The sequence below is a fragment of the Microcebus murinus genome, chromosome 9 (genome assembly GCF_040939455.1).
Source record: "Microcebus murinus isolate Inina chromosome 9, M.murinus_Inina_mat1.0, whole genome shotgun sequence".
NCBI classification, from domain to species: Eukaryota; Metazoa; Chordata; class Mammalia; order Primates; family Cheirogaleidae; genus Microcebus; species Microcebus murinus.
This window is the reverse complement of record NC_134112.1, coordinates 7,306,535-7,333,423: the sequence shown is the minus strand read 5'-3', so window position 1 is coordinate 7,333,423 and position 26,889 is coordinate 7,306,535. Positions and strand designations below refer to the sequence as shown.

At 38.5% G+C, this 26,889-nt stretch overlaps 1 protein-coding gene and 1 long non-coding RNA gene across 2 annotated transcripts in view; one reads left to right on the top strand and one right to left on the bottom strand.

The window, feature by feature from the left end:
• ABCA13 (ATP binding cassette subfamily A member 13) overlaps positions 1-26,889 on the top strand; it is a 470,652-nt gene that overhangs the window by 15,750 nt on the left and 428,013 nt on the right. The window contains 4 exon segments of the mRNA XM_020289932.2: positions 767-860; positions 5,112-5,235; positions 23,155-23,306; positions 25,149-25,177. Of these exon segments, the coding sequence (XP_020145521.2) occupies positions 767-860; positions 5,112-5,235; positions 23,155-23,306; positions 25,149-25,177 (399 nt within the window).
• LOC142872889 (uncharacterized) overlaps positions 1-26,889 on the bottom strand; it is a 65,670-nt gene that overhangs the window by 15,744 nt on the left and 23,037 nt on the right. The gene's annotated exons all lie outside the window — the stretch shown is intronic.

Sequence of the window (26,889 nt, the reverse complement as noted above, 5' to 3'; positions counted from 1 at the left end):
CTTTGGGCTATAAGAAATACAGGTGGTATTTCTTCCTCAAATAATTAAATTTCATGTATCAATGGCAGTTCTTTTTAACTTTGAAAATTCAGGATCGTACAAATTATTGCAATCCTTTTGGGTAGCTCTTTTGTAGTATGTGTCAAGATATTTGACTCCAAAAATCTTAGTTTTAGGCATTTATTCCAATCTTAAGAAAGTAATTCAAAAGAAAAATTATTTATGCACAAAAATGTTCTTTGTTAGAAGAATAGGTATGAGAATTATGATATATCCATTTGGTACAAATGTTATGCAATTAGCAAGCTGATAGTTATGAACCTCATTTGGCAATATTGAAAAATATGCATACGATGAAGGTAAATGAGAAATGAGTGCTACCACCAAAGCTGGCAAAATATCTGTTTGGATGGAAAAGTCAGGAATATTAAAGAAATTAGAAAAATAAGATTTGATTTGTTGCAGTGTGGGAAATACGAGTGAAGTCATTAATTTCTTTAATGTCATAAGTTCTGTAATCAATAAAAATGTGCAGAAAAAGGGACTAGGCAGAAGTCAGGTCTGGTGGGAGAAGGCCAGGGAGATGACGCAGTCACAGATGTGGATGCAGTGACGAATGAGCTAGGCTTCTCTGTGGGCCTCTGTCCCAAATGATTGTTCTAAGAGACACATAGTAAGGATTATGATAAACTCCTTCAAGGGATAGAAATATTGTAAAGCTTTGCAATTGATTCAAGTACTATTTTTTTTTTTTAAATGTCCCTAGGTCCTTTCCCTTGCTGAATTCTTCTGGCCATGTATCCTGTTCATGATTCTGACAGTACTTCGTCTTCAAGAACCTCCCAGACACAGAGACAATTGTAAGTTTGACTTTTTAATACATTTTTTGAATTACAAACCTTCAGAGAGAAAAAAAATAGTATGCTTTCTTCTGTTCTTTGTAAACTATGAATTCTGAGTGGAATGAATAGATAGGGTTTTGTTATGACAATTGCAATGTATCTTAGTCATGTGCCCATAAGCTACAATGTAGATTTTTTCTTTTAAGAATGATATTCATATGCATTTACTCAATCTAGCAGATAGACTTCTTCTTCCAACTAACTGACACAATTTGGGCATGAGCATGTAAACTATTATACATATAGGAAGAGTAGAAGAAGGAAAAGTGGGAGATGTATTTCACAGTTAACCAACAATATATTGATAGTGATGATGGAGGTGATGATAGTGATGATGATGATGACAGTGAAGATAGAGATGATGATGGTGATGATGGAGATGGTGATGGTGATGGTGATGATAGTGATAACCATGATGATGACAATCATGGTGGTGTTGCACCAATAAGCTGTTATTGATAACATCCTATGTTCCAGGAACATGGTTAGACAGGCCATTTTGTTAATCTGGTTTGAAACCTCAATAGCTTCATTCCTTGAAAAACAATGGCCTGTTTAGCTTCTGTCAGACTATGCCACTTAAAATATATATAATGTGGTTGATTCTATTTAACATGAATAAAGGATTATGAAACGTTGAGATTTATCCAAAATAGTGCATCAGCTATATTCAGGTTTTACACATACAAAAAGGAATAGTCCCAATGGTTTATATTTGTTTTTTGGGACTCTATTGTATATTGCAGAAAATGGTGACACCATTTTAGTAAAACTGCATTGAGGAAATGTTGGAAAGCCTTTCTGGGTTCCTACTTTATTAATTAATTTATCCATTCAGGAAATATGTATTGAGTGCCTTTTGTGTTTCAGTCCTTGCTGAGGATGAAATTGTGGACAGGTATTTTCCCTCCTTTACTGAACTTACTGTAGGGCCAGACTGTCACAATATGATGGGAAAGCTGTCATGACGGGTTTCGTATTGGGGCCGTGTGAGCACGTAGGAGGGTGGCCAACCCGTTCTAGGGAAGGGCTGCTGAAGAACTGGCCGCGTGCAGCTTTGTCAGTAAGGGGTGCAGGAGAGGAATGGTCTAGGCAGGGAGGACAGCAAGGGCCAAGGCCCGAAGGGGAACAAAAGCAGTTCGTTGTGACCAAGAAGCAGAGATGTGGCTGGGGGTCAGCAGGGTCAGATGGATTGAAGGGTGTGGTGTGGTGTGGAGGACAGTGCACTCTCAGAGAGCGCCGAGGAGCCGTCGAAAGGCTTCAGGCAAGATCATAAAAAGATGGGCATTTAGGGGTCCTGGTCTGGATGCTGGCAGAGGTGGAACTTGGGTTGGGGAGAGCAGCACTGGAAGATGCAAGATCAGTTTATGGAGCTCTTGAGTAACCTGGAAAGAGATGGTTGTGGCGTGGATAAGGGGAAAGAGCACACTGGATGGACATGAAGGAGGAGGATTGAAAGGAGCAACAACTGGTGGGGTGCAGGAGAAGAGAGAGGCCTCTGACTGGGGCCACTGGGTGAAGCACACGCCCTCACCCAAATTGAAGGTGTGCAGACTGAGTGGGGGTTCGGGGACCTGTGTCATGTGGGCTCATCAGGCTGAGCAGCTGCGTCAGTCCGATGACAAGTCTGGAAGCACATAGACGAGGACTCCTAAGGAGGAGACACAGAAGACAGGACACCCAGGACATGGAAGAGCACATTTGAGGGCCAGGCCGGGGGGGACAATGGCAACAGCCAGAGTGCTGCTTTTCCATATGGAAAGAGCATCTTGTGATGTTCCTTATCCCCAACGTTTCTATCCATTTCTTAAACACTTCTCAAGCTCTGGCTTTGTACCAGGAGTGCAGTCCAACAAAGATGTGACCTAAGGAAACACTGGAAATGTTTCCTAGAGGTTGATGCAGATGAGCATTTTGAGGAAGGGAAGGATTTGTCAGAGTCTCAGAGGGATCCAAGAGCCAAAACTGTTGAAGGACCACGTGTTGAAGCTCCACTGTGGCACCCACCAGCTCTGAGGGCACGGGCATGGGGCGTAGCCTCCGTGAGCTTCCTCCCTGTAAAGACGGCTGCTTTCTCCTGCCTCCCAGGGCTGCCTCGAGGACTCGGCAAGAAAGCCGGTCACGAGCATGCAGCCAGGATGGGGCCTGGCACAGAGATGACCCACAAACATTCGTCCCCCTCCCTCACGTCCTGCTGTCTTGGGGTGGCCCGATGGTGCCAGTCAGATTCTTAGTCTTGGAGGCAGTGTGTCCAGGGCTGGAGTCCTCAATTTCTGACCCACTGAACATCTCACTGTGGCAGCCACCATTCCTCATGGTCCTGAGAGAGATGGGACATAGACGTCACACCAGGGAAACACACCTTTCGTCACGAGCTGGCTGTTTCTGGTGCCTGAAGTAAGGACCTGTCCGGGCGCAGGAGAGCTTGCTCCCCTTCTTGTGCTCTGCCTGAAAATACCTTAGAAAAGGTCGGGTGGATTTGAGGATTTAAAACAAAGCCTAAGACTGCGTATATGCATATTTTCCCTAGGAATAAATAATCTTCTAAAGTTAAGATTCCTTGCATAGAAAGTGAAATTTACAATTATGTACCTTGAGAGATTAAAAATAGAAGCCTGAGAAGCTATGTTGATCCATCTGCCCAAGTAAAATACCGTCTGTGCTGGTGGAGTCCGGCCCGCGTCCCGGCGGGCTGCATGCGCAGGGAGACAGGCACAGGGCGCAGCCAGAATAAGCCCGGGTGCAGCTGCTCCCTCGAGCTACACGCGGCTGTGAAGGCTCTGCTGGGCGGGGCTGAGTGGCCTTTGTGTTCCCACTGCCATGGACCAGGAGGAGAGGGAGTGGTCAGGGACACAGCAGCCTGGGAAAGCACGCCTGGTCTCTGATGGGCCCCGGTGATGCTGGGGCGCCGACAGGCACCTCCATCCAGGGCTGCTCCCTGGGGACATGGTAAGGTGTGGGGGAATGAGTGTTCGACTTGGAGTCATTCTCAGGAGTGTGTGACTTGGGGAAGACATGCCTGGAACCTCAGCATCGTTATCAGTAAGACGGAGGTTGTAAAACACATTTTTCATTGTGTTCCATCAGATGTTCAAGAACTTCACACTTGCTTATTTGTATTACAAGGTGACCCAATAATATTAAGCCAAATTTGTAGTCTTGGAGACAAATTGTATCCAAAACTAGTGTCCTCAAAACCTCTGACCCACTGAGCCACCCCACTGTGGTGACTTTCATTCCTGATGTCTTTCTGAGAAAGGTAGGACACGGAAGTCATGCACCTCTTATTTCTAGCCAAGATATAACCCCCAATCCCTCTGTGGTCTCCTATTCTAGAGCACTGGGCCATTCGTCTGCTAAGAACTTGATTTGCCCCCTTAGTTAAAAGTCGATTCATGTATTTTTTTTTCATTCATTCATTCATTCATTCATTCATTCATTCATTCATCATTTAGTGAATGTCTTTTACGTGCTAAATGCTGGGCATAGTGGGTCTCCAAGTTCTGGGGAGTGAGATCATCTCCCAGACCAAACTAGATTTGAGGGGAAAGGCTGTTGCCAGGGTTTCATGAGCTACAGTATATTAGACTCAGAACTTCCAAGTTACCTGCAGGCATCAGCACCCCAGATCCACCTGGTGGTGTGAAGGGCAGATGCAGCTGAGGCAAGTGTGAACAGCCCTTTCTCAAGGGAGGTGGCTTATTGTAGCAACTCTTGTCCTGAAAACTCCTATGCGGTGTAGAAAAACTTTCTTGCATTGTGCGATATTTAGCAACCACACTCAAATATTTAAGAATTCAAGTTGTACTGAACTTGAAATTTTTGTCAAAACTAAAACTCCTAGATTTTTATATGAAATGGGAGGAAGCATCCATTCTTATTCTTCCTGCCCAAAGCCTGCTTCTAGAAGGCCGTGTCTGGAGGCCTGCCTGGGCATCAGAGGTATTGCCACTCCGCGGGTGGGGAAGCTAGTGGATCATGCAACTGGCTGCTTAGAGCCGTTCTGCCTTGAAGGGTGAGTGCTGACCCTGAGGGAATTTTAGGTATAAAGCATTTTTTGTTTGTTTGTTTTGTCCTTAGATTTTCTTTAAATCAATAACAGGGTTGATAATATAATAATTTGATGTGAAATATTAATTCTAACTCAACAGGAATTCCATTGCTAGGAGCAGGAGTCAGGACTCATTTCTTTTTTGCTTCTATATCCAGGTTACTTGCAGCCCCGGGATCTGCCGAGCCAGGGTGTTCTTCCCTTTGTCCAAGGCCTTCTTTGTAACACCGGGTCCAGGTGCAGAAACATCAGCTATGGAGGGTTGATGGAGCACCATCTTCGGTAAGAGAAACACAGACATCCTTTCCAGAATTCACATTAGGCTGATGCCCAGAACAGGCATAGTGCTTTTAGTAAAGCCTCAATAATTTGGGACAGGTCAGGGATCATAAAAAGTATAGACTTTAGAGCTTTAATTAAGTTCAGAGTCACATACTAATGGCTCCAACTCGTGGTTAGTGTCTAGTATAGGAGATTGTTTCACTGCTGTTTCAAGACTCACAGAGCAATTGCTGCTTAGCTAGTGCCATTTACATGTACCAGTTTCCTTTCTGTGGGTTAAAATTCTGACTTCAAAATTACTGGCTAGGCCAACTTTTCATTTTGGTGCCAAATGCCTGCCCAAACAAATATCTTTTGAGCTAACTACTGGGTTTTCCTTACTGTGCTATTAGTTGATCAGAAGCCTGTCCCCAGCTAAGATCAAATGAAAAGTCACCTATTATTCTTCATATAACCATCTAAATGCCCTACATGACAGGTGAGTTGCCTTCTCTGATTCTCTCAATGCCGAGCTATGCCTGCAGGTGCCTATGGCATCAGTCAGCATTGAAAATCAAGAAGAGAAAAAACAGGAGGGATTTCATGTGAGAAGAGTTAAGGTGAAGGGGTTTAATTGGGAGGATCCGATTGCTCTGGAAACTTCTCCCAGGTGAAGTTAGGAATGGAAGGAGGTGACCAATTGATCAGGATAATTTGACTTTATCAAGTATGAATGATCTGGGTTTTGTTTTACCTATACTTACTGGTATTGAATAATCTAATGTATTTAAATGCAAAGCATATGTTAGAATATATGATCTTTATCTTTCAACTTACAGTTATAAGACAAAAATTGGAAGTTTCCAGATAATTTTGGACACATCTGGTACAATATTTATAAACGGTGCTGTTTTAGTCCATTTGGGCTGCTATAACAAAATACCATAAGCTGGGAGGCCTATAAAACACAAGCTTTTATTTCTCATTGTTCTGGGGGCTAGAAGTCCAAGATCAAGGTGTTAGCAGAGTCCAAGTCTGGGGAGGATATTATGGATAATGCCCCCTAGCTGTGTCCTCACATGGTGGCAGGAGGCCAGGCAGCTCTCTGAGGTCTCCTTTACAAGGACACTAATGCCATCATGATGACCTAGTCACCTCCCCAAAGGCTCTGCCCCCTAATACCATAATCTTGGGGGACATATACATTTGGACCACAGCAGATACTGTTTTTGAGAAAGGCCATATAAAATTGTGACATAAAGAGAATTCTTTGAAAATAATGTAAAATCATAACCCTGAAAAGTTTGATGATCATTTGTTGTGTGTGTGATGAAAGAAAGTATACAAAACTTGTCTCTCTGGGAAGCATTATAAGAGCTCGAGACTTAGTATTTTCATTTCAGATCTTTCTTATATCCATTCCTTACTCAGAAAGAGAAATTTAAATGATGTTGAAGAGAAAAGAATAGGACTATGCAGCCAAACAATACTGGCTTTATTACATTTTGGTTCTGTGAATCTGTGCAAATTAACCTCTCTGAATCTCAGTTTTCTCACTTACCTACTTCAGGTGTCACGAATATTAAAGGCAAAATATGTAGCACATCTAGCACAACGCATGGCATATAGCATTCAACCAATGGGAATTAATAATAACAAATTCTTATCACTATGGCTGTAACAATTATAAAATATTATTTGACATCAGAAAATAATCATTTTTTCCTCTATGTTTTTCAATTTCAACACTCTCACTTCAATGTGTAGAAACTCAGGAATTATAAAAGCAACCTCTTAAGAAAGGGGAGGGAGGTACTGATCATTATGAGGACCTCATAGGTCCTCATCATTAGCAGAGACTGAAAAACTGAAGATTTAGTTTTTATAATTTCCCCTATGCCAGTGTCTAGCATCTTTCTAAGTAGCTCTAGCCATAACACCTAAGACTTTGATCCTTGTTTCTTAAATGGCTTTTCTGACATGAAGAAGCACCAACATTAGAGGCAGTGAGAAGAATGCCTTCCATGCCTGTACCTTGGGGTCCTCATAACGGTCAGTACCTCCCTCCCCTTTCTCAGCATCTGCTCCAGCATCACCAACCTTTCCCTTTGCGTTGTCCCCCCACCCAGACTTCACACAGTCCAGTCTGCTATGCAATATGCAGACAGCTGTACCATGGCCAGCCACCTGCTCAGGATGACACGCCATGGCCTCTGCACACTGAGGAAAGAAATTCTGGATGGTCCTGGGGTTTAATTCCAAGCCCCTTTAAGCAGCTTAGTGGAGAGCTGGACCTGGGGGCTTGAGTGAGGAACAAAGGAATGATCCAAGCCCCTGAGCCCAGAGACCCTTTCCTCACTCATCCACTTCTCTGAGAAGGAATATCTCCCTGTCACTCGATCACCTGTCCACCTGTATAGAGCATTTCGGGCTGAGTCCCTGTCCTGGAGTGCTTTCCATGCCCCACCTAAGCATGCCTCTTGATGGACTGTTAAGAACTTGGGGGATTGTGTGTGTTCTGCTATTTTTTTATTTGTGAATTTTCCCCCCCAAAACCTCACTTTGTTTTTACACTGTGTTTCACACTTCAGTTTTGTTTAAGGAATTTTTTCCTACCTGAGGTCATAAAGATAATTTCCTACATTATATTTTTAAAGTATTATAATTTTTCCTTTCACATGTTAGTCTTGAATTTATCTGGGATTTTTGTCTATGTATAGTGAGGGTAATGATCCAATTGCATTTTTTTTTACCCATTTGGATAAGCAATTATTTCAGTTCTATTTATTAAACAGTTTATCCACTTTGCATTGATTTTCAATCCTACTCTGACATGAATGAAGTTTTCGTATGTGCTGCATCTGTTTCCAGCTTCTCCAATTTGTTCTAGTTCCAGCCATCTTTTGAACCATACTGCACTGTCTTTCTCACAATACCTTTTTAAGTCTTGATGGAGCAAATATTCCTACTTTTCCCTTCTCTTTTAGGGAAGTCTTTCCATTCTTCTATATAAATTTTACAACCTTGTTGTAAAGGTCAAAGAAAGGAAACCTATTGGAATTTTGATTGGAGTTGCATTGAATCCCATGATCATGATGCATCATTTAATTTACTTAGGTTTTCTTTAGTGTCTTTCAACATAGCTTTATAGTATTTTTCCATGATGGTTATGCATATCTTTTGTTAAATGTTTTACTGGTTATTTTATATTTTTTGTTGTTATTGCAAATGGTATGCTTTTATTTTTATTTTTTTATTTCAATAAATTTAGGGAATACAGGTGGCTTTTTGTTACATGGATGAATTGTATAGTGGTGATGTCTGGGCTTTTAGTGTATCTGTCACCTGAATAGTGTGAAGTGTTACCAAGTAGGTAATTTTTCATTCCTCATCCTCCCACTCCTGAGTCTCCATTGTCCATTATGTCATGCTGTATGACTGCATACCCATGGCTTAGCTCCCACTTACAAGTGACAACATCTGGTATTCGTTTTTCCATCCATGAGTTACCTCACTTAGGGTAATGGCCTCCAGTTCCATCCAGGTTGCTATAAAGACACTATTTCATTCTTGTTGATGGCTCAGTAGTATTCCATGGTGTGTGTGTGTATGTGTGTTTGTACATATAGACACACACACATCACATTTTCTTTATCCATTCATCAGTTGATGGGCACTTATGTTCATTCCATATGTTTGCAATTGAGAATTGTCCTGTAATAAACGTAAGAGTGCAGGTGTCTTTTTGATATAATGACTTCTCCTTTGAGTAGACAGCAAGTAGTGGGATTGCTGGATCAAATGGTAGTTCCACTTTTAGTTCTTTGAGAAATCTCTATACTTTTTTCCACAGAGGCTGTACTAATTTACATTACCACCAACAGTGTAGTTGTATATTAACTACTATATAACTTCAGAGAAGTTATATACCAACAGTGTATAAGTGTTCCCTTATCACCACGTCTGTGCCAACATCTATTGTTTTTGACTTTTTAATAGTGGCCATTCTGACAGGTGATATCTCGCTGTAGTTTTAATTTATATTTCCCTGATGATTAGTGATGTTTGGGCATTTTTAATTTTTTTTGACCATTTGAAAAATGTCTGTTCATGTTGTTTGCTTAGTTTTTAATGTGTTTTTTTTGTTGTTCTGTTGATTTTGAGTGTCTTGTTGATTTTGAGTATTAGTCCTTTGTAGGATGTTTAGTTTGCAAATATTTTCTTTCATTCTGTAGGTTATCTATTTACTCTGTTTATTATTCCTTTTGATGTGCAGAAGCTTTTTAGTTTAATGAAGTCCTATTTGTCTATTTTTATTTTTGTTGCATTTGCTTTTGGAATCTTAGTAATAAATTCTTTGCCTAGGCCAATGTTGAGAATAACTTTTCCTAGATTTTGTTCTAGACTTTTTATGGTTTCAGGTCTTACATTTAAGTCTTTAATTCACCTTGAGTTAGTTTTTGTATATGGTGAGAGGTAGGGATCCAGTTTTATTCATCTACATGTGGCTATCCAATTCTCCCAGAACCATTATTGAATTGGGTGTCATTTCCTCAGTGTATGCTTTTGTATGCTTTGTTGAAGATCAGTTGATTGCAAGTATGTAGTTTTATTTCTGGGTTTCTTATTCTGTTCCATTGATCTATGTGTCTACTTTTATACTAGTTCCATGCTGTTTTGGTTACTGTAGCCATGTAGTATAATTTGAAGTTGGGTAGTTATGCCTCCAGATTTTTTTGTTTGTTTGTTTAGGAATGCTTTAGCTATTTGGGCTCTTTTTTGATTCCATGTGAAATTTAGGTTTGTGTTTTCTAATTCTGTGAAAAATGATGAAGACATTTTGATAAAAATTACATTGACTCTGTAGATTACTTTAGGCAGTATGGTCATTTTCACAATATTGATTCTTGCAATATATGAGCATAAGATGTTTTCCCATTTCTTTGTGTCATAGATTTCTTTCATCAGTGTTTTGTAGTTCTCCTGGTAGAGATCTTTCACCTCCTTGGTTAAGTATATTCCTAGACATTTTGGGTTTTTTGCAGGTATTATAAATAGGATTGAATTCTTGACTTGATTCTCAGCTTGGTTATTATTGGCATATAGAAATGCTACTAATTTGTGTTCAATAATTCTGTAACTTCAGACTTTACTGAATTCACTTATCAAATCTAGGAGTCTTTTGGAGGGGCCTTTAGGGTTTTCTAGGTATAGGATCATAACATTGGCAAACAAAGGCAATTTGAATTCCTCTTTTTCAATTTGGATGTCCTTTATTTCTTTCTCTTGCCTGACTGTTTTGGCTAGGACTTCTAGTACTATGTTGAATAGGAGTGGTGAAAGTGGCATCCTTGTCCTGTTTCAGTTCTTATGGCAAATGATTTCAACTTTTCCCCATTCAGTATGATATTGGCTGTGGGTTTGTCATATATGGCTTTTATTATTTTGATGTATATTCCTTCTATGCCTAGTTTGTTGAGATTTTTTATTTTTTGTCATGAATGAATGCTGGATTTTATTGAATCTTTTTTCTGCATCTATTGAGATGGTCATATGGTTTTTGGTTTTAATTCTGTTTTTATGGTAAATCCCATTTATTGATTTGGTATGTTGAACCATCCTTGCATCCCTAGGATGAAACTCAGTTGATCATGGTGAATTGGTTTTTTTTTTTTTTTGATGTCCTGTGGGCTTCAGTGTGCTAGTAGTTTGTTGAGAATTTTTACATCTATGTTCATCAGGGATATTGGTCTGCAGTTTTATTCTTTTTTGTTATGTTATTTCCTGGCTTTGATATTGGTGTGATATTGGCTTTGTAGGTAAGTTAGGGAAGATTTCCTCCTTCTTGATCTTTTGGAACAGTTTCAGTAGGACTGGTACTAGTTCTTTGTACTTTTGATAGAATTCTGCTGTGAATCCATCTGGTCCTAGGATTTTTATTGTTGGGAGATTTTTTTTTTATTATTGATTCAATCTCACCACTCATTATTGCTCTGTTCAGGATTTCTGTTTTTTCCCGATTTAAGCTTGGGGGGTTGCATGTTTCCAGGATGTTATCCATTTCCTCTAGATTTTCTAGTTTGTGTGTGTAGAGGTTTCCATAGTAGTCTCAGATGATCTTTTGTATTCCTGTGGTATCAATTGTAATGTCTCCTTTTATCATTTCTGATTGAGTTTATTTGAATCCCCTCCTTTCTATTCTTGGTTAATCTAGTTAGTGGTATATCAATTTCATTTATCTTTTAAAAGAAACAGCTTTTTGCTTTATTGACCCTTTGTATTGTATTTTGGTTCAATTTTGTTTAGATCTGCTCTGATATTTGTTATTTCTTATCTTATGCTAGCTTTGGGTTTGGTTTATTCTTGTTTTTCTAGTTCCTTGAAGTGTGATGTTAGGTTAGGTTGCTAATCTGTTATCTTTCTGTCTTTTGATGTAGGCATTTAGTGCTATAAACTTCCCTCTTAGCACTGCTTTTGCTGTATACCAAAGATTTTGGTAACTTGTGTCATTATTACCATTCATTTAAAAACATTTTTAAATTCCATCTTGATTGCATCATTGACCCAAAGATCATTCAGCAGCAGGATGTTTAATTTCCATGTATTTGTGTAGTTTTAAGAATTCCTCTTAGAATTTATTTTTAATTTTATTACACTGTGGTCCAAAATATACTTGATGATTTTGATTTTTTAAAATTTATTGAGACTTGTTTTATAGTCTAACATATGGTCTATCTTAGAGAATGTTCTGTGTGTTGATGAGAAGAATGCATATTCTACAGTACTTGGGTAGAATGTCCTGTTAGGTCAGTTAGATCATTTAATCTAATGTCCAACTTAAGTCTGGTGTTTCTTTATTGATTTTCTGTTGTGATATCTGTCAAGTGCTGTCAGCGAGATGTTAAAGTTTCACAATATTAATTGTATTGCTGTCTATCTCTTTTCTTAGGTCTAGTAATGTTTTAATGCATTTGGATGCCCTGGTGTTGGGTGTATATATTTAGGACTTTTATATCTTCTGGTTGAATTGATCCCTTTATCATTATATAATGATCATCTTTAACTTTTTTTTTACTGTTATTGATTTGAAATCTATTTTATTTGATATCAGCATAGCTACTCCTGTTCACTTTTTTTCTGTTTGCATGGAATATCTTTTTCCATTCATTTGCCTTCAGTTTATAAGTGTCTTTACTAGTTAGGTGGGTTTCTTATAAGCAGCACATGATTGAATCATATTTTTAAATCCATTCCACTGAGCTGTATCTTTTAAGTGGAGCATTTAATCCTTTGACATTCAATGTTAATAATAATATGTGATGTTTGTTTCTATCATAATGTTAATTGTTATCTAGTTTCTTTGTAGTCTCTTATATGTGATTGTTTTAGTAGACTTGTGATTTTTATATTTTCATATGTTTTTTAATGGCAAGCATTGATCTTTTGTTTTCATGTTTAGAACTTCCTGGTCTATTTCTTGTAGGCCCAGTCTAATGGTGATGAATTCCCTCAGCATTTGCTTGTCTGAGAAAGACTTTATTTCTCCTTCATTTCTGAAACTTATTCCTTCAGGATACAAAATTTATGGTCAATTTTTTTCTCTTTAAGAAGTCTTCTGGCTTTTAAGGTTTCAGCTGAGAAGTCTGCTGTTAGTCTGATGAGGTTTCCTTTATAGGTGTTTTCCTCTTGCTGATTTTAGAATATTTTTTACTTTACACTGACTTTAGACAGTATGATAACTACATGTCTTTATGAAATCCTTCTTGCAGTATATTTCCCTGGAGTTCTTTCTCTTATATCTGGATGCAAGACACAATCTAGCAAGACTAAGGAAGTTCTTCTCAATTATTCTCTCAAATAGATTGTACAAACTCTTTGATTTTTGTTCTCCCTTGGGAGTATCTATTATTTATAGGTTCAGATACTTTACATAATCCTATAGTTCTCCAAGGCTTTGTTCACTGTTAAAAAATTCTTTTTTTTTTTTTTGTTTTGTTTGACTGGTTTAATTCCAAAGAACTGTCTTCAAGTTCTCAGATATTTTTCTTCTGCTTGATCTAGTCTACTGTTGTAGTTTTCAACTGTATTTTTAAATTTCTTCAATGAAGTTTTCATTTCCATAAGTTCTGTTTGTTTTTTCTTTAAAATATCTACCTCTTTGCTAAATTTCTTGTTCATATCCTAAATTGATTTTCTGATTTCTTTGCATTGGTTTTTAGATTTCTTTTAAATCTCATTGAGCTTCCTTATAATCCATACTTTGAATTCTTTATCTTGCATTTCAGAATTTTCATTTTGGTAAGGATCCATTGTTAGAAAGCTAGTGTGATCCTTTGGGAGTATATACTGCCAGAATTATTGTGCTGATTTCATCTTGTCTGGAGAAATTGTCACTTCTTGTTTTTGAATTTACCTTCATTTGGACAGGATTGCTTCTTTTCTGCTTTCAGGGTGTGACTGTAATGTACGTTGAGTAGGGTCATTTGGCTTTGCCTCTGGGTACTTTCAGGGGTCCAAAGCTCTGTATGAATTTATTAGTGGCTTTAGCATGGTGGTTTTCTCAAATGCTGATTATAATAATGGTGTACTGGGCATGTGAGTAGGGTCTTGGCCTCATGCAGAGATGGAGAGGCAGAGGTCTTGAGAAGTTTATCTCATTCCCAAATGCTGTGCATTTGTGTCAGCAGGTTTATATTGTGTTATGCAGTTCACCCTCCAGGTGCTTGCAGGTAAAAGTTGCCTGTGGCAGTATCAGTAGGGTAAATGTTTGGTCTTTGTTTACCTGGAGAAACTCCCTGATATGTCAGGCCAGTGGCCTTGGCTTGGCTCTCAGCCCTGAAAGGGGTTGAAGCTGGGTGGAGCTTGACCTGACTTGCCTCCTTTCAGGTCTCCCAATGACAGTTGCAAGCATGAGCCCTGATGGGGGTGGTGGGTGAATGATGCAGACTCTGTAAGATTTCCTTGGTAATAAATAGTCTTAACTTTGTGGGAATTGTCCCAAGCAGCAAGAATCCCCACTCAGGACATAAATTATAGTTCACAGGCCACACTCCTCCCAGTCTGGGCAAATGCCCAGTTCTTGCACCTGCAAGCAAGAGCCTACACCTCACTTGCCTCTCAGTTCTGGCCACAGGGATTTGTCCCCACTTGAGATTAGATTGCAGATCTCAGTACGAGGCCTCTATCAACCTGTGACCACTGCCCAAGTTACCTGGCAGATTTCCACGAGGTCTGCTATGAGTTAGGATCAGGAAAGTCTTCCTTCAATTAGCGCTGGGATCTGCAAGCGCACACAACACACTTTCTGATGTTGTTCCTTCCCATGGACTCCCACCTCCTGCCAAGTCAGATCTAGCACTGGTAGGGTCAAGGAGCTCCCCAGTGAAAATGCATATCACACAGAGACTACCTATCACCCTTTTCACATGCTGAAGACTCAGTTTTTTGCCAGACCCAGGGGGAGGGATGCTGCCTGCCACTCTTTTGAAAGTACCCAAAGTTTCTTTCGCTTTTTCTGTTGGGCTCCCATGTTCCTTCTTGGATAAAAGTTCATAGAGTTAATCTTTACACACTATTTTGCTCTTCCCAAGTGGGTAAGGCACACTAACACAGTCTCCAATTCTCCATCTTTTACAATTAAGACTTTTTTTTTAATTTCAGCATATTATGGGTATACAAACGTTTAGGTTATGTATATTGCCCTTGTCCTCCCCCCCGCCCCCCCCCCCGCCCAGTCAGAACTTCAAGCATGTCCATCTTCCAGATGGTGTGCATCACACTCATTATGTATGTATCAAAAAGTCCCAAAACAATAAATGTTGGCATGAATGCGGAGAGATAGGAACACTCATACACTGCTGATGGGACTGCAAACTACTGCAACCTTTGTGGAAAGCAATATGGAGATACCTTAAAGAGATACAAGTAGATCTACCATTTGATCCAGCAATCCCATTACTGGGCATCTACTCAAAAGAACAAAAGACATTCTATAAAAAAGACATCTGCACTTGAATGTTTATAGCAGTACAATTCACAATTGCAAAGATGTGGAAACAACCCAAGTGCCCATCAATACATGAGTGGATTAATACAATTAAGACTTTTAATTGAGAAATGTGGTGTGTCTGTTCATTTATTTAGCACAATGGTTTAATAGCAACCTCACCTATTGTAGTTAAACAATGATATGTCCAAGTCCCTTGGATGTATATTTTAGAAAATATAGAAATAGTTTCCTACAGATTTGTACCTGAAAACAAGTTGCTGAGATGCTTGAAGAAATGGTAGTTGGTTGGCAAGATGTCAGGTGAATATGGGGGATGAGGCAAGACTTCATAGTCCAATTCATTCAACTTCTGAAGTGTTGGCTGTGTGACGTGCAGTTCAGGCATTGTTGTAGAAAAGAAATGGGCCCTTTCTGTTGACCAATGCCGGCTGCAGGTGTTGTAGTTTTTGGTGCATCTCATTGATTTTCTGAATATACTTCTCAGAAGTAATGCTTTCAGGAGGATTCAGAAAGCTGTAGTGGATTAGACTGGCAGCAGACCACCAAACAGTGACCATGACCTTTTTTTGGTGCAAGTTCAGCTTTGGGAAGTGCTTTGGAGCTTCTTCTTGGTCCAGTCACTGAGCTGGTCATCACTAGTTGTATAAAATCCATTTTTCACTGCCCATCACAATTTGATTGAGAAATGGTTCATTGTTGTTGCATATGATAAGAGAAGACGACTCTTCAAAATGATGATTTTTTTGATTTTCAGTCAGTTCATGAGGCACCCACTTATTGAGCTTTTTCACCTTTCCAATTTGCACCAAATGCAAAATAACCATAGAATGGCCAATGCTGAGTTCTTTGGCAACTTTTTGTGTAGTTGTAAGTGAATCAGCTTTGATGATTGCTCTCAATTGGTTGTTGTCAACTTCCTATGGCTGGCTCCTGTGCCCCTCATCTACAAGTCTTTCGTCTCCTTTGCAAAACTTCTTGAATCACCACTGCACTGTATGTTCTTTAGCAGTTCCTGGGACTAATGCGTTGATATTGCGAGTTCTCTCTGCTGCTTTACCACCCATTTTGAATTCGAACAAGAAAATCACTTGAATTTGCTTTTTGTCTAACATCATTTCCATCGTCTAAAATAAATATCAAATAAACAGCAAGTAATAAGTCATTAGCAAAAAAACATAAAGTGAGAAATGTATAATAAAATGATGCATAACATAACCACATTCATTTAAGAATGTATTCCAGTATGAAAGGGCAAGTTTCAACAATGCTAAATCCACACTTACTTTTGCACCAACTTTTTTTTTGCACCAACTATCTCCTTATTTGTCTTTGTATTACTTGTTTTGAAGTCAACTTTGTTTGATATTTATCTACATACTGAGGCTTTGTTTTGATTAGTGTTTGCATGATATATATTTTTCCATATTTTTACTTTTTAGCTATATGTGTCTTTATATTTAAAATTAGCATATAATCAGATAATCTTTGCCTTTTAATGTTTAAATCATTTATATTTAATATGTCACATTTAAATATCACCACTTATTTTCTACTTTTGCCATCTCTTTTTTACTCCCACTTTTTTTGTTTTCTTTATTTTTGTAAATTGAGTTTTCCTTATTATTCCATTTTCTCTACTATTGACTTATTAACTATACCTTTTTATTGTATTTTTCTAATGGCTCATGCCAGTTCATACTGGTTTATGCCAATTCCTAATGGCTTATAATAATTCATTTATCTGTAGGAATGATTCCTGAAAGTAGAATTACAGGTCAAGAGCTAAATATGTATTTGATTTTGGTGCTCTTCTATAAATGCTCCTTTGTGGGATTGTCATATTCTGCATTCTCAATTTCAATATATGAAGATATCTCTCTTCCTAGTGAAACCAGTAGAGGGTGGTGTTGAACTTTCAGATTTCTTTCAATCTTATGTCTAAGAAATGATATCTCAGTCAAGTTTAAATTTCATATTTCTTATTCATATTGAATTCTATTTCCTTATTCAGATGCTGAACCTATTTTTATATCTCTATATAATTTATAATTATCTTCCTGTTAAGTGTTTGTTCATGTCCTTTTCCCCTTGTTCTCTTGGTTCATTATTTTTCTTCTTGGTTTTTAGAAACTCTTTACCTATTAAGGAGTCAAACCCTTGGTGATATGAGTTGCAAATATTCTTTCCTGTGTCTGTCATTTTTTTTTTACTTTATTTTCTAACTTTTATTTTTAAGTCATTATAGACTCCCAGGAAGTTGTGAAATACTATATGTAGTCCTGTGAACCCTTCATCTCGCTTCCCCAAGTATTGACTTCTTATGTAACTATAGTACAACATTGAAACCAGGAAAGTGGCTTTAGCACAGTACTGTTAAGTAGACAGCAGACCTTATTCCGTTTTTATCAGTTTTTATGTGCACTTGTGTTGGTGTATGTGTGTGTATGTGTTTCTGTGCAGTTTGATCCCTTGCATAGGCTCATGTAATCACCACCACAATTAAAATATAGAACTGTTCAATCGACACAAAACAACTTTCTCATGCTACTCCTGTAGAGTCACTTTTACCCGCCATCTGCACCTTGTCCTCAGCAGTCACCGTTCTGCTCTACATTGCTATAGTTTTATAATTATGAGGTGCTATATAATGGAAGCTTAGAGAATGTGACCTTATGAGATTGATTTGTTTTTTTCCACCAAGTATACTGCTTTTAAGATCCATCCATCTTCCTGAATGTGCCTTCAGTTCATCCTTTTTATTGCTTAGCAGAGTTCCAGTTCGTGCCTTAATAGAAGTTCTTTTTTATAGTTTATTGATAGTCTTTAATTAGCTGAAAAGTGTTCTGTGTCAGTGAAAATCTAAGTCCAGTGAACAGAAATTTCTTATGCCCAGAGAAAAAGCTGTCAAATATTGGTTGGACAGCCTCTTGCCATTGATATTTTAGAATGATGACTGGGTTGGAAATCTCTGGCGAGAATGCAAGCAGGGGAGCCAAGTGTGGACAGAGATTCTGAAATCCCCTCAAGCGCTGAGAGCCATTGTTTCTGATCTGGAGTTTGGATCATTTTCTCTCTAAACAGACCTAAAGAAAGTCCCAAGGAATTCTTGCTCTTTCTTGTTTTGTCAAATGAGAGATCCTCAAATTCCACTCTAGACTCTCATTCCATCATAGATTTCAAAAGCTGCTTCATCCTCAGAGGCTCCCCAGGTGCAGCCCTGCCCCGAGCTGTAGATGGCAGGCCGGGCTGGGCTGGGGTGCTGGCCAGCCTCACTCCTGGGAATGCGTCCCCCGGGTGCTGCCTCGCCTGCCCAGATAAAGGGGAGCAGTAATGTGAGTTGCCAGGGCACTGTTCTTAGGAGAATTACTTCTGCCTTTGGTTCTGGTTGTCTTAGACATAATTCTAATTCAATCAGAACCTGTTCTATTTATGTAAGTAAAAATTAGTGAAAATTGTAATAGGAAAAATATTCATGTTGCTTACTTATTCTTGTCGCGTCTCTGCTGAAAATGCACATATCTCAGCGTTAGCTGTCCTGTTGCCACTGCCCTTCATTCTTATTTACAGAGAGCTGAGTGCTGGCTGATCCTCACAATCCTATTAGGAGAATTTATTATGATCTTATTTTAAAGATGATTTTCCCAGGGCAACACTGCGTGAAAATATTTTGACTGCAGGGGTACTCTCATTTGGTCTCAGTTATCTCATCTTTAAACTGATGGATGGGGCTCATTGATGATTTCCAAGTCCCCTTCCACTTCCGGCATACTTAGGCTGGTCCTTCATGGAATTGCGGGGGTGTTTTTAGGTGCAACATTTGGTTCCTGGCCCTTTGAGAAGGTGATTCTCCATGCCAGTCTGAAGTCTGAGAAAGAAGTTCAGTCATCTCTGCAGGTGGCCATCTCTTGTCCTCCTGCATTCTAATCTCCAAGTCCTTTCCCACCCGGCCTGGCCGAGCATTACATGACAAACGTCTCAATAAAGAACTGCACTCAGGAAGAAGGAAATTGCTCTGCAACCAAATCCTATTACAGTGCTGGGATTTCCCTGGTCCCCTGTAATTCTCTCTCTCTCCATCACACACACACATGAAAAGTAACGTTTAATCAATGATTTTCTTTCTATATTTTTTTGCTATAACATTTCTCCTGTTAATGATAGTTCATTATCTGGTCTTAAGAACAAATTGCGACACTTTTGAGATAATAATTAGAAAAAGAACATAAAACCAGTTTATTATTACTGGGGAAACTCATCTTGAATTACATCAATCTCTATAATCCCATAATTCTATGGTTTCCCAGGGAAGAGCCATGTCTGGGTGCGGCGTGAGAGCCTGAGTCATGGCTCACGGGTTTCAGAGCTCATTTTTAGCCGCTAACATGAGGCCTAGAGAAAAAAGTAGTAACTGATTTCTTGTTGAGCTTTTGGAAATCTAACCCACTCAAATTGGAGGCCACTCTTTAAAAGGTGAGATTTCAGTCAAGTGTAACAGCACCTCTCACAGTCACCTGAGTGAGCGTTGGGCACACTGGGCTCCAGACCTGGCTTTGCTGCCAACAACCCACTTGCTTTTAACAGATTCACGTTGATGGTCTGGGCCTTATTTCCTTATCTCTAAAGGACTGTGACCTGAAAGTCATTGCATTTATTTTATTCATCAATGAATGTTTATTGAACCTGCTTTGACATCATTATAGGCTGTGAGAATTAAGTGATAGTATTTGTGAAAGAGATTTTACTTCCTCTGTCATGCAAGCTTTTTATTATTTCCTGGTAAATTTACATGTTGACAACTATTAATTCATTTTCACAACTTACATGTTCACAATTTACATGTTGACAACTATTAATTCATTTTCTCTAATTTGTAAAATAAAGGCATGGGATTTAAAAAAAAGAATAAAAGGTTCTATAATTTCTCATCAGGAAAAATTATCTTCAATTTTGCATTTTTTCCCCTTTGGATATGCTAATTTTAATTGGACTCTTAGTTACTTTAGCAAGCTTTCAGTAACTTGTGGCATGATTTCCAATTTTATTTCAAATCAGTAGTTTCTTACTGATTAAAAATAAACTCCATTGGATTTGAGAGTAAATGTAGACAGGGTACACAGTGTTGATTTCTAAGGTCGCGAGAATGTTTTCTCCTGTTAACTAGTTAAAAAATATTTTCATACATGATAAAGTTAAGAAAATACAGTAATTTTATCATAATTTTCTAGTTAGTATTATGGAGTCTGATTTTTCCCACAATGTTCGGGTTAGGTTAGTCTGTGGATCTTCTGTGTCAGAACTCCTAGGAGGTGTGGGTTAAATGCAGAGTCCTGGGCCAGCCTCTCACCCAGTCAATGGGAGCCAGTGGGGGATGGTGCCGAGAACTGTGTTTTTATCGTTTCCCATGTGATCATTCAGCACGGTCAAGTCTGAACATCTCTGAGGGAATATATTTCTAGAAGCTTATTTTTATAGGTGAAGGCAAATTCCTTCTAAAACATATGCTGTTATTTATTTAACCATTGCCCTATAATTGGACAATTATAGGAATTATGGGAATTGTTATTTCTGGTACTTTACTCTGCAAAACATTGTTCTTATAGACATTATTTTTTACATGCTTTATGTCTATTATTATCTTCTAGGAGTAAATTACTCAAAACTAAAATAAAATTAAGGCAGATAAAAAACTGGAGAAAATATTTCTTAACAAAGTGATAAAGTTATACTATACTTAAAACATAAACAGATTATATTTGTAAATGAAGAAGACTCTAAACATCTCAACAGAAAATGAATAAAGACTTTGAATATCCGGTACACTGAAGCCTGACCGTCCCATCCCCGGATCTGTGGATAAAGGGCCCCTGGCTTCTCTCCGTGGCCGTCTGGTGGGCATTGCGAACTTGAGTCTTACCAGGCCTGTATTTCCACCTGCACAGCTACTCTCCACTCTTGAGGAGGAGCCGCCATCCACTGTGTATTCCTCCCGCCACCCTGGATGTCCTTCTTGATTCCCTCTCTCGAAAGGCCCCTGTTTTAATCAGGCGTGGTAAGACACGCAGACATGGAAGTGACTGTCTGGCAGGTGGTTTGCCATCTCTAAGAACTGGCTAACCCTGGGAGGGGCTTCTAGGGCCAGCAAGGCCCCAAGGTGTCAAAGCATCAGAAATACAGAAAACAAAAGACACGGTGAATACACCCACATCCACTTCATTACAGGTCCTCTCAGTGCATGTGGATCTTGAGCCTTTCTGTGTCTTTGGCCTCTTTCTTTAAAGATGCAACTCCTTCTCCATTCTTATCCTCCTGACTCCTTTTCTTATCCTGCAGCCAGAGGGCTCTTTTAATTTCAAAATCCACTTATTGATTGCTGTATATAGGAAACGAATTGATTTTTATAATTTAACTATGTATTCTGCAACCTTGCTATAATCACTTAGTTCCATGAGTTTTTTCTTTTTTAAATTTTTTTATTAATACATAATATTTGTACATATTTATTGGAATCATGTGATATTTCATTACATGCATGGAATGTGTAATGATCAGGTCAGGGTAGTTAGGGTAACCATCGCCTTCAGTATTTATCATTTCTTTGTGTTGGAAACATTTCCAAGTCTGTCCTTCTGGCTATTTTGAAATATAAAATATATTATTGTTCATTATAGTTACCCTACTCTGCTATTGGATATTGGAGAACTGGAGGTCACAATGTTAAGTGAAATAAGCATAGAAAGATTAACATCACTATTTCAGGAGGTTTCCCTGGTCAATTTTTTCAGATTTTCCAAATAGGTAATCATGTCCTGTGGGAATAAAGACAGTTTTATTTCTTCCTTCTCAATCTGTATATCTTTTATTTCCTTTTCTTGTCTTACTGCATTATCTAGGATTCCTAGCACAATGTTGAAAAGCAGTGGTGAGAAGAGATACCCTTGCCTTGTTCCTGATCTTATTAGGAAATCTTTGAGGTTCCCATTGTGAAGTTTTCCTTTATTTCTCTTTTACATGGAGTTTAAAAAAATGTTTTTTAAATCATGGATAAGTGTTGGATTTTGTCGAGTGATTTTTCTGCATGTACTGATATGCTCATGTGATTTTTCCTTTTTAGCCTGTTGATGTGATAGATTACATTAATTGATTTTTGAGTGTTGCTATAGGGCTGTTTTAAAATTGAAATTAGACCATGTTGTGCCTAGTGAAATCTGTTCAAGCTCCCCATTGCTCTTGTGCCTAGCACAATCCTTCCCACAACTGCCCCAGTCTGATGTTATCTGGCCCCATCAGCTTACACCTCCCCTTCCCCACCCCAACCCTACCCTGACCACAGTTTGCACCTGCTCCTTCTGCCCAGAACACACTCTCCCAGTTCTGCCCAACGCTGAACCATTTCGCTTTCAGGTTTCTTAACGTCCTAACGTCCTTAACCTCAACGTCGCCTCCTCTCAGAGGCCCGCCATGAGCATCTTCCTCTACAACAGACTTTTCCACTCACTCCCCATCTCACAGCATTTATCTCCACCCATAAGTGTTTGTCTCCTTCTCATGCGGAAGTCATGTCTGTTCTGCTGTGTTCACTGATGATTTATTCCCACTACCTTGCACAGGGCATGCTATATGTGTTGAATAAATTTTAAAAAATTAAATGGCTAATAAACATATAAAAATGGTTGAGCTTTCTACAGATAATACAGACAATGAGAACAATTTTATAATTTTAAATCCTCAAAGATTTTTTTATATGACAATTTCTATTTTGGATGAGGGCCAGGTAAAGTGGCCTACCTCCCAGGGGAGCTGGTGGGAGTGTAAATTGGTATGAGTTTGGCTGAAAAGAATTTGATGTTGAGTATCAAGAACCTTAAAAACACCAGGGAAACTTGCTCTTACAAAAAAGTTCCACTTGTGGTATTTATTCTATTTATTTAAAGCTTGTCTAGGTTCCAAGCTGCAACTGACCACAAGAAGGTCAACAATCTTGCCTTTTTAAAAGAGATACAAGACCTGGCCGAGGAAATTTATAGAACGATGGACAAGGCAAAGAACTTACAAAAACTTTGGAAAGAACAATCCAAGACTCCAGGCAAGTAAATCTCTCATAACTGACATTACCTACCCAGACACAGCTTAGGACAGCTACCATGAAGGCTGTGATAACCCAGAATGTTTCTGAAATCCTTAAACCCTTAGTGTGCTAATGTCTTATTGTAGGTCTTTGAAAAGGGTGCACCCTCTGATGCGTGAGGCCAGCATCTGTGGCCAGTTGCGGGGGGTGGGGCTGAATTCTCCCTTCCCCTCACCTTGGGGAGATACTTTGTGCAGTGCACATGCTACACCACCTTCAGGGGCTGCAGCCCGTCCTAGTTTTGTCTCCATGGTTACTCTTCCTGCTCCTTCGCTTTCTTCTATTGCTGTCTTCCTTCCTCACTTTCTTTTCTTCTATATTTAAAATCTGTTCCTACCTTTCCCCAATACATACACACACACACACACACACACACACACACACACACACACACACACTCCTGATTCCTTTCCTCCTCCTTGAAGACTTGGAATTTTCCATGGACTTGGATTTTTTCCATGTTAGTAACTCTTTAATTCAGGTTTTGGATGATTAACTTGCTTTTTGATTACAAAACTTTTGTATTATTGGGCAGATTATTCCCTAAACAAAGTAATTTCTTTTCATTATAAAGAATATCCACATCATAAAAGGCTTCAACTCTTATAAACCGGCAATAGAGGAAGTTAGAATGGACATAGATCTTAGAAATTTCAGCTTACTAATGCATAAGTTTGCCGCTCAGAGGGAGCCAGCCAGTTTCCTGCCTTCACGGGAGGTGTTGCCTGTTGCAATTTTGTTAATAAACAGGCGGCCACAATGGTCCTGCCCGCTTTGTTTTAACCCAGCTACCACAGCTGTCAGATAAAATACGGGACATTCAGTTAAATTTGAATTTTAAATAAACAACATATAAATTTTTAATGTATGTATGTTCCAAATATTACACACTTATAATACAATAAACTATTCATTTTTTATCTGAAACTGAAATTTAACTAAATGTCCTTTGCTTTTAATTTGTTAAATCTGGTACCTAGCTCCAATTTTTCTTTTTATATAATTTTTTCTTTCTTCATGGAGTATGTACAAGAAAATGAAGTAAAGAGCTTGGCAGCAAAATGGAGAATGAGCTCCCCAGAACAGGTTTGATGTGTTATTTTTAAGAGAAAAAAATAGCTGCTTTGTCCAGGGTGAGGCAGGGCTGGCCAGGGCCTCCCTGAAGGCCGATTTCATGATGGACCCAAAATGTTTCAACAAAATTTGAGAATGGCTTCAAATACCAAATGATGGAACTCTTATATTATGATTTACTATGGGCTAATTTTACTTTTTATAAAATTTGATTTTCAAGTAAGATTTTTAACATACTATTGAAAGAAAAACTAAATATTTTTTGAGATGAAGTCTGTATTTTCAATTTGCTATTATTTGAGTCATTTCCTATGGCATATAAATTCAAAAATAATCTGAAAATATAATTTCACTTTTTTCCCTCTTCAACTTTTTTCTTTTTTTTTATTTAAAAAAATGTATGTCTCACTCAATCTCTCTATCTTGTCCTGAATGCTTGCAATATGTGGGAAAATTAGAGTCTGATAAAATAATACAATATCCTTTGGCAAATTATTGAAATTTGGTTTTGTAGTTTAATTTTTTTCCAGGAATTTTCTTAATGTCAATATGATTTGGAAATTGTAAGTGAGGTTTTTTCTTCAGATTTATTCATTATTTGGGTATTTTGTCTTTTGGGCCACGGTTCTGTGATCTTCCATTTGACTTTAGAACTAAAGCAGGGACTCAGCAAATGCGTTTTCACTGATGGTTGAATTAATGTCTCTTAAATCTTCTTTATTGTAGATTCTTCTTATGGTTCCAGTTTTTTAACGGTAAGTATCTGAACAAAAGTTTGAAAATTAGTCTTCAGAAACAGAATGGCTAAGCTTACAACAATTTTTAAGTTTAATTTATATTTTCAAACACTTCTTTCTAATGGTTTGATATGTAGTAACAATTATGCAGAGGCTGGATTTGAGAGAGCCAAATTCACTGGGAAGATGGACTGAACGATGAATTCTACTTTTTGGAAGCAAGGCTCTGGGTCTGTGGGAAGTGCAGGGGTAAATAGGGCTGGCAGGTGGTGGGCAGCCCACGCATTGCTTTGAAGGTGCCTTTGAGCCTGTCTGAGCTCAAGGTAGGCCTGAGATTTGGGTCTGGCATATAACCTATGACCCACTTTGAGCACAAAGCCTTTAGTTAAGGCACCAGTTAGCAACAGGGGGCGATTTTGTCCCTCAGCGGGTATTTGCCAATGTCTGGACATTGACAAATTTGATCTTCACAACTGGGGATGGCTTGGGAGGATATTACTGGCCTCTAGAGGGTTGGAGCTGGAGGTGCCACTAAACATCTTCCAAAGCACAGGGCAGCCCCCACAGTGGAGAATTGCCTGATCCAGAAGGTTAACAGTGCCAAAGTTGAGAAACCTTGAATTAAGGTGAGAATCTTGACAATATCGAAAATTCTTTCTTGGTCATATTGTAGCACGAGGCACTGACCGTACAAGCGTTTTCAGTAACGATGTGCTAACAATAACTCTAAGAAGGATTTAGACAATTCAAAAAATAAGTAAATATGCAGTGAGACTATTAGGAGAAAAGCAAAAGAATATGGGCCAACTCATGAATTGGAATGGAGCAGGAATGTCAGTGTATCCATTATATAACTATACTAGCAAATTATTAATATATTGGACATTAGCCTTCACTTTGCACTTCATCATATACCAAGTCAAAAGGAAAATAGTGTGGGTTATACATATTTAGAGTCTTACAAATAATGGCAGAAATTAAAAATAGGGTAAAGTATCATTTCAATGATTAAATTAGCATTTTTAAAAGGAATTGCTTGTGATGTTGTAGCCTACTGATATAATCATATACAGTTTCTGACAGTAAAAAATTGATACAATAACTTTTGGAAAAGCAACTTGATATCCTTTTTCCCAGTAATTATTCTGATAATTTATCTTGTTTATAAGGCAAAAGAAATTAAAAGCTATATGTGTAAAGATGTTCATTTATAATGATGGATAATTTTAATATCTAAAAGTAGGATAAATAGCTGTTGATTGCCTCTTTAGTATGGTCACTTAATAGTAAATATGGTGCATGGGAAATGATTATGTTATTATGTCAAGTGTAAAAAGCAGAGGAGGACAGCATCATATCCATAGTGTGACTGTGATATCAAAACATTTAGGCATGTGCACAATGAACACAGAAATGTGGCTACATGGAAGCAGTTCTATTTGTCATGATGAAAGAATTCTAGGCAACTTTACTATTACAGAATTATGATAAAGATGTTACACTATTCGATTTTCATTTAGAGTAAAACGGTCATTCGAATAATGTGGCCAGACGAACAGCAACACTTGAGTTATGTTTTCAGAGGATCCTTTTGGACTTTGTGTTGAGCACAGACTGATGGTAGCCAGGGTGGAGTTGGGAGTCAATGTCAGTCAGCTCTTTCATTTGTGCAATCGATGCAGTGGTTTAGAGCAGCAGCGTGGCTAGAGAGGGGGGTGGTGAGATGTGGT